The following is a 13,252-nucleotide window of genomic DNA, read 5'->3' on the forward strand; positions in this document are numbered from 1 at the left end:
TAGTCTTCCTTTCCTGATTTCTTGCGCTCTATGGAAAGCATCCTTAAAGATCTGCCAGCTCTGCTCTGCTCCCTTGTCCCTGAGGGCAGTTTCTCAGGAGGTCCTATCCAGTAACTCCTTGAAGAGCTGTAAGTTTGCTTTCCTGAAATTCAGGGTCCTGATTTTGCTCTTTGCTTGACCCATACCCCTCAGGACCGTTAACTCCACCAATAGATGATCACTGCATCCCAGTCAGCCTCCAACCCTGATGTCCCCAATTAGCTTGCTCACATTAGTGATCACCAGGTCAGGTATTGCATCTCCCCTTCTAGGCATGTCTATTACCTGGCTTAAAAAGCTATCTTCAGTGCATTCCAGGAGCCTCCTGGATTGCCTACAGCTTGCCGTGCTTCTCTTCCAGTAGATGTACATATGGTTGAAGTCCCCCAGCAGGGTGAGAGCCTGCAAGCACGATGCCTCTTGTAGCTGGGGTAAGAAGGCTTCATCAATTGCCCTCTCTTGATCAAGCCACCTGTAGTAGACTCCATCCACTAGGTTCCCTTTGTTGCCTCGGTCTCTGACTTTTAGCCATAGGCTTTCAACCTGCTCATGGCTATTCTTCAGAGACAGCTCTTCACATTCTATCCATTTCTTGATGTATAGGGCAACTCCTCCACTCTTCCTTCCTGGTCTGTCCCTTCTGAACACACTGTAGCCACCAACAGCCACACTCAAGTCATGGGATTCATCCCACCAAGTTTCAGTTATGGCAACCAGGTCATAGCTTTCTATCAGCACGGTGGCTTCCATCTCCTCGTGGTTTTTGCCCAGGCTGTGTGCATTAGTGTAGAGGCACTTCAGCTGGGCCGTTGGCTGTGTAGCCTTCTTAGAGGAGCACTTCTTTGTTCCTCTGAGGTATTTCCCCATTGTTTCCCTGTTGGCTCGTGCTACTTCAATAATAAAGGAACTTGTGGGGATTGGCTATGTCAGGTACAGGATGCTTTCAGTTCCTTTTTCCTCAGACAGAGAGGAATACATGGGAAGAGTCTTTTTTTATCCTGGATCTGCTAAATTCGCTTAATTGTTGACTGCATACTAGCTGTATATCAAGTAGACAATAAGTATAGGTTTAATGTGTTCAGGAATGTTAAGACAGGTGCTGCCTTTAGGCAGGACTCCCTCCTGCTTTGTGGCTTGAGCTCAGCACAATGTGCCCGGAGACCCGAGGTATCTGCCCAGGCTAAGGGATGCAGCTGCTGTTGCAAGGAGAAACGGCCGTAGTCAAGAGACACACCCAATATGAGTTTAGAATCTTGCTCAGTTTATTACGAACCCTCCACCAACTTTTATACACCGTGTTACAGTCTACGCGTAAAGTGCTTATTGGTCTGTGTCCACTACTCACGCACTAATTGGTTAGCAGTTACTACGCACTAGGTGCCCATTGGTAGCAGATGCCAAGCATGCTCTGTTCTTGTTCCTGCCTTGTGGTTAGCTGTACTACTTACTACATTACCCACTTCGCCTTGCTACAAGCCAACTTCCTCTAAATGTCAAGGTTATTCTGAGATTGAGGTGCTGCCAAAATATCAAGCCTTAAAGAGCCAGCATCCTGATGCCCTTTCCTTCTTAACCAACCCTCTACAATTCCCCCTTTTTTTTTTTTTTGCACTATCAACACTTGGTTTAACCACTTTCCTGTTACCCTTTGACAACAATGTAACAAGCAAGGTACAATTAACAATGTTATAATAACAATTATCACAATCAGAGTCATTCCCTTAACTGTCTCTGGGAGCCATCCAAAGAGTCCCAGGTTTCCAAGCCATTTATCCAATCCCAGGTTATGACTAATTTGTAATTTTCCGACTAGCTCTTGCAATTCGCTGAAGTGACGATATATTGACTTCGAATGATCAGACAAATTCATACAACACATGCCTTCAAATTCTTCACGACCATGACCTTGCGCTAACAACAAAAAATCTATAGCTGTCCGGTTCTGTAACATGGCATGTCATACGGAATCCATGTCAAGCAACAATTCAGACAGCGCTTTGGATGTAGCATTTGTTTGTTTAGAGAGCCAGCATTCCAGTTGATTCAGTTGGGCCAAGGTTCCGGCGGCTGCTACTCCCGGAGCTAAAATTGAGACTGCTATGATTGTTTCTGGGTTCCAAAACTTGACCGTATCTTTGCAGCTACTAGAAAACGCATGGGTCATTCTCTTTGTCCTCGCCCATTTATAATAATGTCGTGACACATTCCAAATCATGCTTGTGTTTGGTGTTAGTAAAGTTAACCTCCCTTTTTGTTTTTTGACTAAAGTGTTCAGGTGAAACATATGATTGACTTGACGTTGTATACACTGTAACACACAGGATAATTGTCAAAGCAATTAACACCATTAAAAATAACATTCCTCCTTTGACCAACAGTTCTCATACCCATCTTGTTATCCACACATTCTTTCGAGAATCGATCACCCAGGGACATCCTTCTACTACCACCCATAAGATTAAGAGCATCCATAATGTTAACGTCCTCCTCATTCTTGTTGACTGTTTTTGTGGCTGGGGCTTAACAGTTGTCACACAGCAACATGGGCTTGATCCACCTCGCAGGTGCCCAAAGTGGTCCTGTATCTGTTAAAACACAAGTATAACTTCGTCCCCATGTTAATAGCTTATACAGACCTGTCCATTGCCCATAATAACTGTTTTTTCAATAGCACTTTCACATTGTCTTGTACTTGCTCTGATTTTGACGACATGGTTTGTACATGCTTCAACTTTAGCACAATTTGATCATCTCCTGTTAATTGCAAAAAATTCATTACATATTGCACCTTTATCAATCTGTTTTGCAGTGTCTCTCCTGATTTTCCCCTTTTTTTTTTTTTTTTTTTGCTAACAATGTTTTTACTACTTGATGTGTACGTTCAATAATGGCATGACTTGGTAAATGGATATCAATACTTTCTGGATAATCTATTAGATCTACTTGTAAATTCAAAATATTTGCCATGCACCACTTAGCATATTCTTTTGTCATTGGGATATAAATGATTGTCGAGTCTTAGCCTAATAACTGAACACTTCTTTTTCTTCCCTCGGTGATTATCATTGTAATCATTTCAAATTTAGTGACTATGGTTTTTGGGGTTAGTGTGGCAAAATATCCACTCAACAATTCGCAATGAATCTTTTGAATTTTTGTCTATCATTGCCTCAATTATCCCTAAAGGTTGTCTGCACTAGGACTCAGCAGTTGCTGACTAGTTCCAGTGAGACTGGAATGCACAGTGTTCTCACAAATTGGCATTCCCCTAGAGAGATAACACCGTTAACTCCTCTGGACTTCTTCAAGGCTGAAAGAAAAAAAAACTTAGAAAGGAAGGAGAAGGGGGGGGTGGGGGGGGGGTGGGGGGGCACTCACACACATACAGCTGCATGTTTTGCTAGGCATTTTAAAACTTTTCCTTCTGAAGCCTTTCATTCCAAAGATCCCCAGGTAAATCTACCTGTTTGCCGGCTTAGTGGACATTTGAGATTGAAAGGCCCCAGAGATATATTTTCAAGGTTAATCAAAGCCAATTTCTAAGTCTTACAAATGTTTGAAGTGCTTCAAACACGCACACACATACACACGACCACTCATTTCTCAGCTAACCGAATACATTCATAAGATGTTGGTTATCACTATTGGATCCACAATTTTTCCATGCTACGAATATTTAAACTACACATGGTACTGGAAACATACAACACTTAAAATATGTAGATGCATTGTCTAGAAAAGTCACATGAATAACGCCATTTTCCAGATTTCTTTTTTATCACAAATACAGGTGCATTCCAAGGACTATGAAATAAGGCTGTATGCCCGTGATCTATTTGCTCTTCCACTAAATTTTTCAATGTACCCAATTTTTCACTCGTTCATAATTCCAGTGTCTATTCCCATTGCATTTAGCACATCTCTCCCCCACAAGATTAGTGGAACGTGCACAACTAAGGGTTACACTACACTTCAACATAAGAGGCCGAGTTTGTAGGGACTAAGCCAAATGTATTTCAGGGATTCTTATGGACTCAAATCCTTGTGAGCCATGCTCTACAGAGTCAGCTTGGAACACAGCTGCCTTGGTACGTGCCTCTGAACCACGCTTTACTCCTGGTTTTCTGACAATACTGTCCCGTTCTTATCCCATTTTGATTTACACCAACTGGTAAAATGTTTGCCCTTTCCACACCAAGGGCAGATTTTAGGCCCTCTCTCCTGGCGTTGCGTGTGGCAGTCTCTTTTAAAATGTCTCTCCTTGCCGCATCTCTAACAAAACGTATTTCTGTCCCAGATTACAGTCAGGGCAGCAGCTACCAGCTGTGCTTGATAGGTAAATGATCCCAGCTGTTGTTGTAGGAGTTTTCAGACTGCATCATATCTTTCTACATTCATCATTAGGATTTTTTATCACTGATTGTAAAACTAAGGCTTCTGCAACTGCTTAGTTGTCTATCTGCTTGTCGAGCACATCCTTTGATGTATCTATAAACACCATATACGGGTCATGCCTGTTTCGACTTTCCAACATCCAGTATCTTTATAAGTGTTCGATAAACCAAAAAGCCGCATCTGTTGTAAAATTGCATTATTTAAACTGTCTTGACTCTTGAACTGCTACCAACGTTGTTTAATTGAGCCATTTCTTATCATATCTGTTAACAGGCCCTTCTGTAATGCTGAAACTGCTTGGATTTCACAGCAGCAGCAGGCGGCCCTCCCCTTAGCCCAGGGCAGAGGGCCCCCTGTGGCAAACCACTCTGCGGGAGCTGGAGGGGTGGGGGAGGGGCCCTCAGCTGGGCGGTTTGGTTCTCCTCTTACAGTTTTTGGAATCTCCTTTATTACTTCGTCACTAATTAGTTCCCAGCGCAGACTGCCGTGCCGCGCACAGATCACAGCTTGCAATATTTCAACTTCTCCCTGCTGCTGTGCCTCCCTCCTGACTTGCACCCATTGGTCTGAGGGACAGGGTGGGGTGGATCGGGCTCCTTGTCGGTGTCTATCGGACCTGGATCAAAGGGATTGTCGGCCCTCCCGTCGGGGGGTGCAGAGGCAAGCGCAGCCAGTTTAGGGAGGTGAAGGGTGAGTACAGTTGTTGATGATCCTGCACTCAGCTTGGAATTATCGCTCTGCTTTTTAGAGCCGACATGCGCCTTTAACGCTTCAAAAACTTTCTGCCAGGGAGACTATTCAGCTTGATGCTGTTTTAAGCAATTGATTACGGCGCGCCACGGTCGGGACAATTTTTTGGCTGTCTTATCATCGTCTATAACAGCTGACCATAATGTATCCCCGAATGCTCTCCACTCCTCAACACAGAAAACTGTGTTGGGGTCCTGAAAATGCCCCTTAGCTGTTCCATATGTGACCAATTTGGCCACCTCCTTTTTTAAATCTATATCTTGAATCTTTTGCTTTTCTAAAAAGCACACTAATAAGTCATATGCTGCTTGCCTTTCCATTTTTATCTCATAAGCGAGCTCGAGCTTTTGGCAGCCTTACCGGCAACGTTCCTGTTGCTTTTTTCTCTAATGGCGGGCAGCAGCTCCGATCAGTGAGATCCCCTCTTTAGGGTCGATCCAGATGCGAGGAGTCAACCTTTGGCCGGCAAAGTCGTCCTTTTCATCTACTGGCGGCTGCAGACCAGTCGCTTTTTCGGCTCCTAGCAAGCGTAGCGGTTCCCAGTGAAGACGGCTTTTATGTCAAGCTGAATCACGTCAGGGTCACCATTTGTTGCTATTTTCTCGCCGGAGGGAAGACTCGCACAACCAATATGATTGATAAGCAAGCTTCGTTTATTCATCAGAAGGCACACGTTATATTGTTCAGGTTCATCAATAAGCACATTTGGCAAAACCTAATTGGTTAATCATGTCTCTAACATTAACATATACGGTTTATCATTGGTTATTGCTTAACGGTTACATTTACATAAGTTCCTTACTCTACCAGAATTTGTCCACACACTGCAGTTCTCAAAGGAATTGTGATCCCATCTCTGAATGAATGGTGCTGGTAGAAATCAATATGCACTGGAAGGTCATGTTGTTGTGCTGGTTGTCTTCTGACTTCAGAGCTGATAAAGCCAAAACTTTGTCTTGTTGAGAAGCAAGGGTGCCTTTTGCTACTCTAAGATTGTTTGTTGACTCCACATTGTGGCACTTTTTTGTTTGACTGTTTTGGTTGTGGTGTTTTGTTGTTGGGGTTTGGTTTTGTTTTGTTTTTTTTTTTTAATAACATGGCTCTTTTAATTTCTTTCCAGTCCTGGTAAACAAAATGTCTGTAGAGTAATTGGCATACACACCAGAACTTTCCATGAACCATTTGGTTATACCATCTCAGGTGAAGGTGAATGAAGAGCCAGCAAATGAAGATATGAATGGGCCAGTGGAAGCTGACTTGGAGCACTCACAGGTAGAAGAGGAACAACAATCTGTGATCTGCTATTCAAGGCACAGAAACAGCAACCAAGGAGTACTGTCTGGGAAGGAAGAGGAAGGGATGCTAGCTCAATCAGCCAGCACTGAGAGTGATTTCCACAATCATGTGGACATGGTAGAATGGGATGTTATAGCCACAGCAGAGGATGACTACGATGTAGATATAGTTCAGGAGAATGAGGACAAGAGTACATATGCAGTGCAATACAGGCCTGAGTCTGAGGAGTACACAGAAAATGCAGAAGCAGAACATACTGAGACTGTTCGTAATCAAACACTGCCTGATCATGTACGTTTCCTCTCCATTGAACATGAGGAAGCTATGAATGCAGTGTACTCAGGTTATCTCTACGGTCACCAGCCCCTCCACCAAGGAGAGGATGAGCGATATGCTGAGCCCTATGCTGACTATAGGCAGCAGGAGCATGTGTATGAGGACACAGCGGACGTGCTGGACCTTGATGTTAGAGAAGGGCTTCAGCTCTATGAGTGGGAAAGGAAGGAAGCTGACAACTATCACAAGGAAGCTCTTGGTGCCCGCCTTCACCATTACGATGAGCGATCTGATGGAGAGTCGGACAGCCCTGAGAAAGAGGCAGAGTTTGCTCCATATCCAAGAATGAACAGCTACGAACAAGAGGAAGATATTGATCAGATTGTGGCAGAGGTGAAACAGAGTATGAGCTCTCAGAGCTTGGGCAAGGCTGCTGAAGACATCCTAGAGACAGAGCAGAGCTTGGAGCATGCTCATGTTCTCCCTGGCATGGGGCATGAAAGCAATGGTCAACTCTCAGCTGGTTCTAGGGCCACAGGCAACTCAGGAGAGTCTCTACAGAGGTGCAGAAAGGAAAAAAGGGATGCTATATCACTGGCCATCAAAGATATTAAAGAAGCTATTGAGGAAGTGAAGACAAGGACTGTTCGTTCTCCTTATACCCCTGATGAACCAACGGAACCGATTTGGGTGATGAGACAGGATATTAGCCCAACCAGGGACTGTGATGATCAGAGGCCACTGGATGGAGATGTAAGTATACAGAGCTATAGGCTCACATGTTACAGTTAAAGGAACAGGGACCATTTAATATAAATTACTGTGAAACTGAGAGGGTTATACTCTTCCATGATTCATTTTATTCCTCAGTAAAGTATGTAATGATGTATCTGTTTTAAGTTTTTGTTCAAAAGGATGCATAAGGAGTATACATATATGTTATATATACACCAAATTTTCCTTTATGAAACACTGCTGACTTCATTAGAGTTGTACTATAGATGAAATTGACACAGAAAGCTCTATTGACTATTTTCCTGAAACAAGTGCTACTACAATTTTTTTTCCTTAGATCCACTGGATAATGAGAATAACTACCCAGTAATTTACCTTACAGTATAGAACCTTGTGCATTCCTGTTAATTCTGGACTTGTCAGTTTTGATTTCTGATCAGATAATAGTGCTAACAATTTCTATGAAAAACTTGTTAATATTATTTACTATTTCTATAAAGGTAATATCACAGACATAGATCTGAAAAGAATCAAGCTCCTTATCTGCTTACAGTCTCTAGAGATTTTCTATGAATCCTCATGCATGATATGATATGATATGATATGATATGATAGAATTGATTTTTTCCATTGGAAGGGACCTACAACGGTCATCCAGTCCAATCGTCACACCAGTTCAGTGCTGAGCAAAAGTTACAGCATGCTATTTAGGGCATTGTCCAAATGCCTCTTAAACACTGACAGGCTTGGGGCATTGACCACATCTCTAGAAAGCCTGTTCCAGTGTTTGACCACCCTCTCAGTAAAGAAACACATTGTAATGTCCAGTCTAAACCTCTTCTGGTGCAGCTTTGAACCATCTTACATGTCCTGTCACTGGATACCAGGGAGAAGAGATCAACACCTCTCTCTCCATTTCCCTCTGCTCAGGAAGCTGTGGAGAGCATTGTGGTCGCCCCTCAGCCTCTTTTCGTTCCCCAAACTACACCAGCCCAGATTCCTCAGCCGCTCCTCACACGACATGCTTTCCAACCCTTTCACCAGCTTTGTTGTCCTCCTCTGGGCACATTCAAGGACATTTACATCCTTCTTAAATTGTGGAGCCCAGAACTGCACACAACACTCAAGGTGAGGCTGCACCACTACTCAATAAAGAGGGATAATCTTCTCTTTTTACCAGCTGGTTATGCTGTGTTTGATGCACTTCAGGATGCAGTTTGCCCTCTTGGCTGCCAGGGCACTGCTGACTCCTATAGAGCTGCTGTCAACCAGCACTCCCAGATCTCTTTCTGCAGAGCTGCTCTCCAGCCACTCCTCTCTCAATCTGTACTTCTGCCAGATGTAGCCCCATTCACTACAACCCTTTGAGCCCTGCTCTTCAGCCAGTTCTTCACCCAGCGCACCATGTACTCACTCATCCCACAATTGGACAACTTGTTCAGAAGGGACACTGTGAGGGACAGTAGAAAAATCCTTACTAAATTCCAGAAAAAACCACATCATTGAATCATAGAATCATAGAATAGTTTGGGTTGAAAGGGACCTTAAAGATCATCTAGTTCCAACCCCCCTGCCATGGGCAGGGACACGTCCCACTAGATCAGGCTGCGCAAGGCCCCATCTGACCTGGCCCTGAACACCTCCAGGGATAGGGCATCCACAACTTCCCTGGGCAACCTATTCCAGTGTCTCACCACTCTCATGGGGAAGAAATTCTTCCTTATCTCTAGTCTAAATCTGCCCCTCTCCAGTTTATACCCATTGCCCCTAGTCCTATCACTACAGGCCTTTGTAAACAGTCCCTCCCCAGCTTTCTTGTAGGCCCCCTTCAGGTACTGGAAGATTGCTATAAGGTCTCTTCGGAGCCTTCTCTTCTCCATGCTGAACAACCCCAACTCTCTCTGCCTGTCCTCATATGGGAGGTGCTCCAGCTATGCACAAACCAAATAACTAATATTCTGCAAGTAGGAACAGATTTAGAAGCATAGTGTTTCAACTGTGTAAAAGCATGCTAGTAGTTTCCTGACTTTTTTTTCTTTATCATGGAAAACTATCATAAACCCATAGGGATTACTATTTTCTTATTCTTGTATGCATTCCTACATATTTAAGTCATTTCTTCTCTGGTTGAAACCATGGTAAGCCAATGTTAGCTGCCACAGATGCTGCATGCCAAGAGGAACGTGAGGCTTGTGAGGTACCTGGAGGGCGGTGTGTGTGTATGGGAGGGTTTCTGGGCCTTCAACACTCTTGGGTTGTTTGTGGGGAAGAAATAGGCCGGCAGGCAACAGGTCTCTCAAGAGGGAGTGAGTGACAGTTGGGCGGTGCTGTCTTGTCCCAGGGCCCAGTTCAAATTGCATATAACTGGCCTCTAGGGAGCGCCAGTGATCCAGGAGATGTGCAGACAGTTTGCGTGTCAGGGCATACAAATAAGGGACTGGTGACTGTTGGGAGTGGTGTCGGCAGTTTGCGCGGCAGGTTGTAGGAAGGGCTGCACACTCTGCCAGTTATTGAGCTGCTGCCTGCTCTGCTCACCTTCTGACTTAGACTGCAGCCCTGACGTCACCTCAGGTAGCTGGTGGCTGTTTAAGCATACCCAGCAGCTTGAGGTCTCCAGGGAATTAGAAGGTTTGATTAGGCAGTGCTTTGAGGTTGTCAGAAGCATGGTGGTAGGGACTAGGCAAGGGCTGTGCTCTGCAGCGCCAGAAATCAGCTACCTAGACAGGTTATCCTGGGATAACTGGAGGCAGACACCCAGACAGGGCTTCCTATTAGGGAAGCTGCTGTCCAGATGGAGAGCTGCAAACACTGCACCCCCACCACGTCCTGGGTGGTGGAGGGTGCAAGCTTCACCTGTACAAGTTGTGCTCAGGTGGAGACACTCAGGAGAGTGAAGGAGCTGCAGGAGGAAGTTAGCAGGCTATGCTGTATTAGGGAGGATGAACAAGAAATAGAGTATTATTTGAGCCTTTGCAAGAAGAAATGCTAGGTCCCTGTGACACTGACCTCCAAGGGCTACCAGACAAAGAGGTTCAACAGTAAACAGACAGCATGATGAAGAAGGATGTGCTGTGGTTTCTGGTGACCCCTGGGAACAGGATGTCACTCCACTCCCCTTCCTCATATGTACCAACCAGCAACATATAAGAAGTCTTGGCAGTGGATGAAGACAATGAGCAAGATGCACAGGGAAAAACTGCATCAGCAGCACATACTAAAATCTCCAAAAGCCATACTCAAAGCTGTCGCAGTGGGGATAAGCCATGACACGTAGAAGTTGTGGGCCAAAAGACCATCTTTATTGATTTTACAAGACTTTTTATACCCCTTCACGAGCTGCGTGTCCATGCACGATTGGCTCAGCTAAAGACCGACAGTTCATAATTGGATGACTCCTTCTCAGCTGTAACTTCATAATTGGGTGATTCCACCTGTGGCCTGGCAGCTTCCTAATCTTGTTTACTTGGCTCTTCTTGGGGCCTTCCAGCTTCTCCAAGGATACACGGGCATCTATTCAAGGCCAATGTTAAGTTCACACACTCTGACTCCCTGAACCAGCTGAGGTTTCCCACACAAAGCCACAAAAGGAAGTGGTGAGTGCTAGTAGTGGGTGATGCTCTGTTGAGGGGCAATGAGGCACCCATCTGCTGGCCTGATATATAGTCAAGGGAAGATTGCTGCTTGCCAGGATCAAAGGTCTGGGACGTCCAAGAGAGACCACCACAATTGCTTACATGTACTTCTTTTCCACGTAGGCACTAATGGCATGATAAAGCATAGCCTGGACAAGATCAAGCAGGACTTCAGAGCCCTGGGGCCCAAGTGAACTCTTCTGTCTTGCTAGTCAGGGATAGAGGTGCGGACAGAAGTTGACGCATCATGCACATCAATACCTGTCTTCATGGCTGGTATCATCACCAGGGCTTTGGTTTAGATGATCACCAGCCATTCTCTGATGAATACAGTGTATTGGGGAGAGATGGGATCCACCTATCTAGAAGAGACAGGAGAATCTTTGCTAGCAGATTGGCTAACTTAGTGAATCTTGCTTTAAACTAACAAACGGAGGGGTGGGGGAAGAGTGTCCAAAACTGTGACACCTGTATATTCATAAGAAACAGGACAATGCAGCCTGGGCAACAAACAGGAGGAGATGGAAGCCACCGTGCTGATAGAAAGCTATGACCTGGTTGCCATAACTGAAACTTGGTGGGATGAATCCCATGACTTGAGTGTGGCTGTTGGTGGCTACAGTGTGTTCAGAAGGGACAGACCAGGAAGGAAGAGTGGAGGAGTTGCCCTATACATCAAGAAATGGATAGAATGTGAAGAGCTGTCTCTGAAGAATAGCCATGAGCAGGTTGAAAGCCTATGGCTAAAAGTCAGAGACCGAGGCAACAAAGGGAACCTAGTGGATGGAGTCTACTACAGGTGGCTTGATCAAGAGAGGGCAATTGATGAAGCCTTCTTACCCCAGCTACAAGAGGCATCGTGCTTGCAGGCTCTCACCCTGCTGGGGGACTTCAACCATATGTACATCTACTGGAAGAGAAGCACGGCAAGCTGTAGGCAATCCAGGAGGCTCCTGGAATGCACTGAAGATAGCTTTTTAAGCCAGGTAATAGACATGCCTAGAAGGGGAGATGCAATACCTGACCTGGTGATCACTAATGTGAGCAATGTCAGGACCCTGAATTTCAGGCAAGGAGTTACTGGATAGGACCTCCTGAGAAACTGCCCTCAGGGACAAGGGAGCAGAGCAGAGCTGGCAGATCTTTAAGGATGCTTTCCATAGAGCGCAAGAAATCAGGAAAGGAAGACTAGAGACCAGCACGGCTGAGGTGAGACCTGTGGCTCAAACTAAAGGGCAAGAAGGAACTACACAGGCAGCAGAAGCAGACAGGTATCCTGGGAAGAGTATAGGGACACTGCCCGGTTGTGTAGGGATGGGGTCAGGAAGGCCAAGGCATGATTGGAGCTGAACTTGGTGAGGGAAACAAAGAATAACAAGAAGGGCTTCTACAGGTATGTAAATCAGAAAAGAAAGGTCAAAGAGAGGGTACCTGCCATGATGAGCGAGACTGCCAAGCTGGAAACAACAGACGAGGAGAAGGCTGAAGTACTCAACAACTTTTTTGCCTCAGTCTTCACTGGCAAACTCTCTTCCCACACCTCTTGAGGGGATGGGCTGCAAGACTCAGACTGGGAGAGCAAAGCCTCTCCCACTGTAAGAGAAGGCTGTAAGAGGGCTGGTCTGTGACCTCTTGCAAGGACTCAACCTACATAAATCTATGGGACCAGACGGAATCCACCCCAGGGTGTTAAGAGAAGTGGCTGAAGTTGTTGCCCAAGGCCACTGTCTGTAATCTTTGAAAAGTCACGGAGAGGAGGGGTTATCCCTGACAACTGGAAGAGGGCAAATGTCATGCCCATCTACAAGAAGGGCCCAAAAGAAGACTCAGGGAAACTATAGGCCCATTAATCTTACTTCAGTCCCTGGGAAAGTAATAGAACGAGTCCTCCTAGAAACTATTACAAGCCAAATGAAGCAGGTGATGGGGAAAAGCCAGCATGGATTTACCAAGGACAAATTAGGCTGCGTTAACTCTAGATAATTGCAACCAGTTAACCCTGATCACATATACATGCACACATACACATATATATATATATATATGAAGTACCAATTGAAACTCAAGTTAGTAGTTATTTTCCTGGGGAACGTCCGACAAAGTCAGAGGCATGCAATTCTTACCCAAAA

At 45.1% G+C, this 13,252-nt stretch overlaps 1 protein-coding gene across 1 annotated transcript in view; it reads left to right on the forward strand.

Annotated features, from left to right (window-relative positions):
* The first annotated feature begins 6,357 nt into the window (after window positions 1-6,357).
* Window positions 6,358-13,252, forward strand: part of LOC138732938 (amyloid-beta A4 precursor protein-binding family A member 1-like) — a 46,494-nt gene continuing 39,599 nt past the window's right edge. The window contains exon 1 of the mRNA XM_069879731.1: window positions 6,358-7,509. Coding sequence (XP_069735832.1) covers window positions 6,358-7,509 — 1,152 coding nt within the window. The remainder of the gene's footprint in view (window positions 7,510-13,252) is intronic.

The sequence above is a fragment of the Phaenicophaeus curvirostris genome, chromosome W, assembly GCF_032191515.1.
Source record: "Phaenicophaeus curvirostris isolate KB17595 chromosome W, BPBGC_Pcur_1.0, whole genome shotgun sequence".
NCBI lineage: Eukaryota > Metazoa > Chordata > Aves > Cuculiformes > Cuculidae > Phaenicophaeus > Phaenicophaeus curvirostris.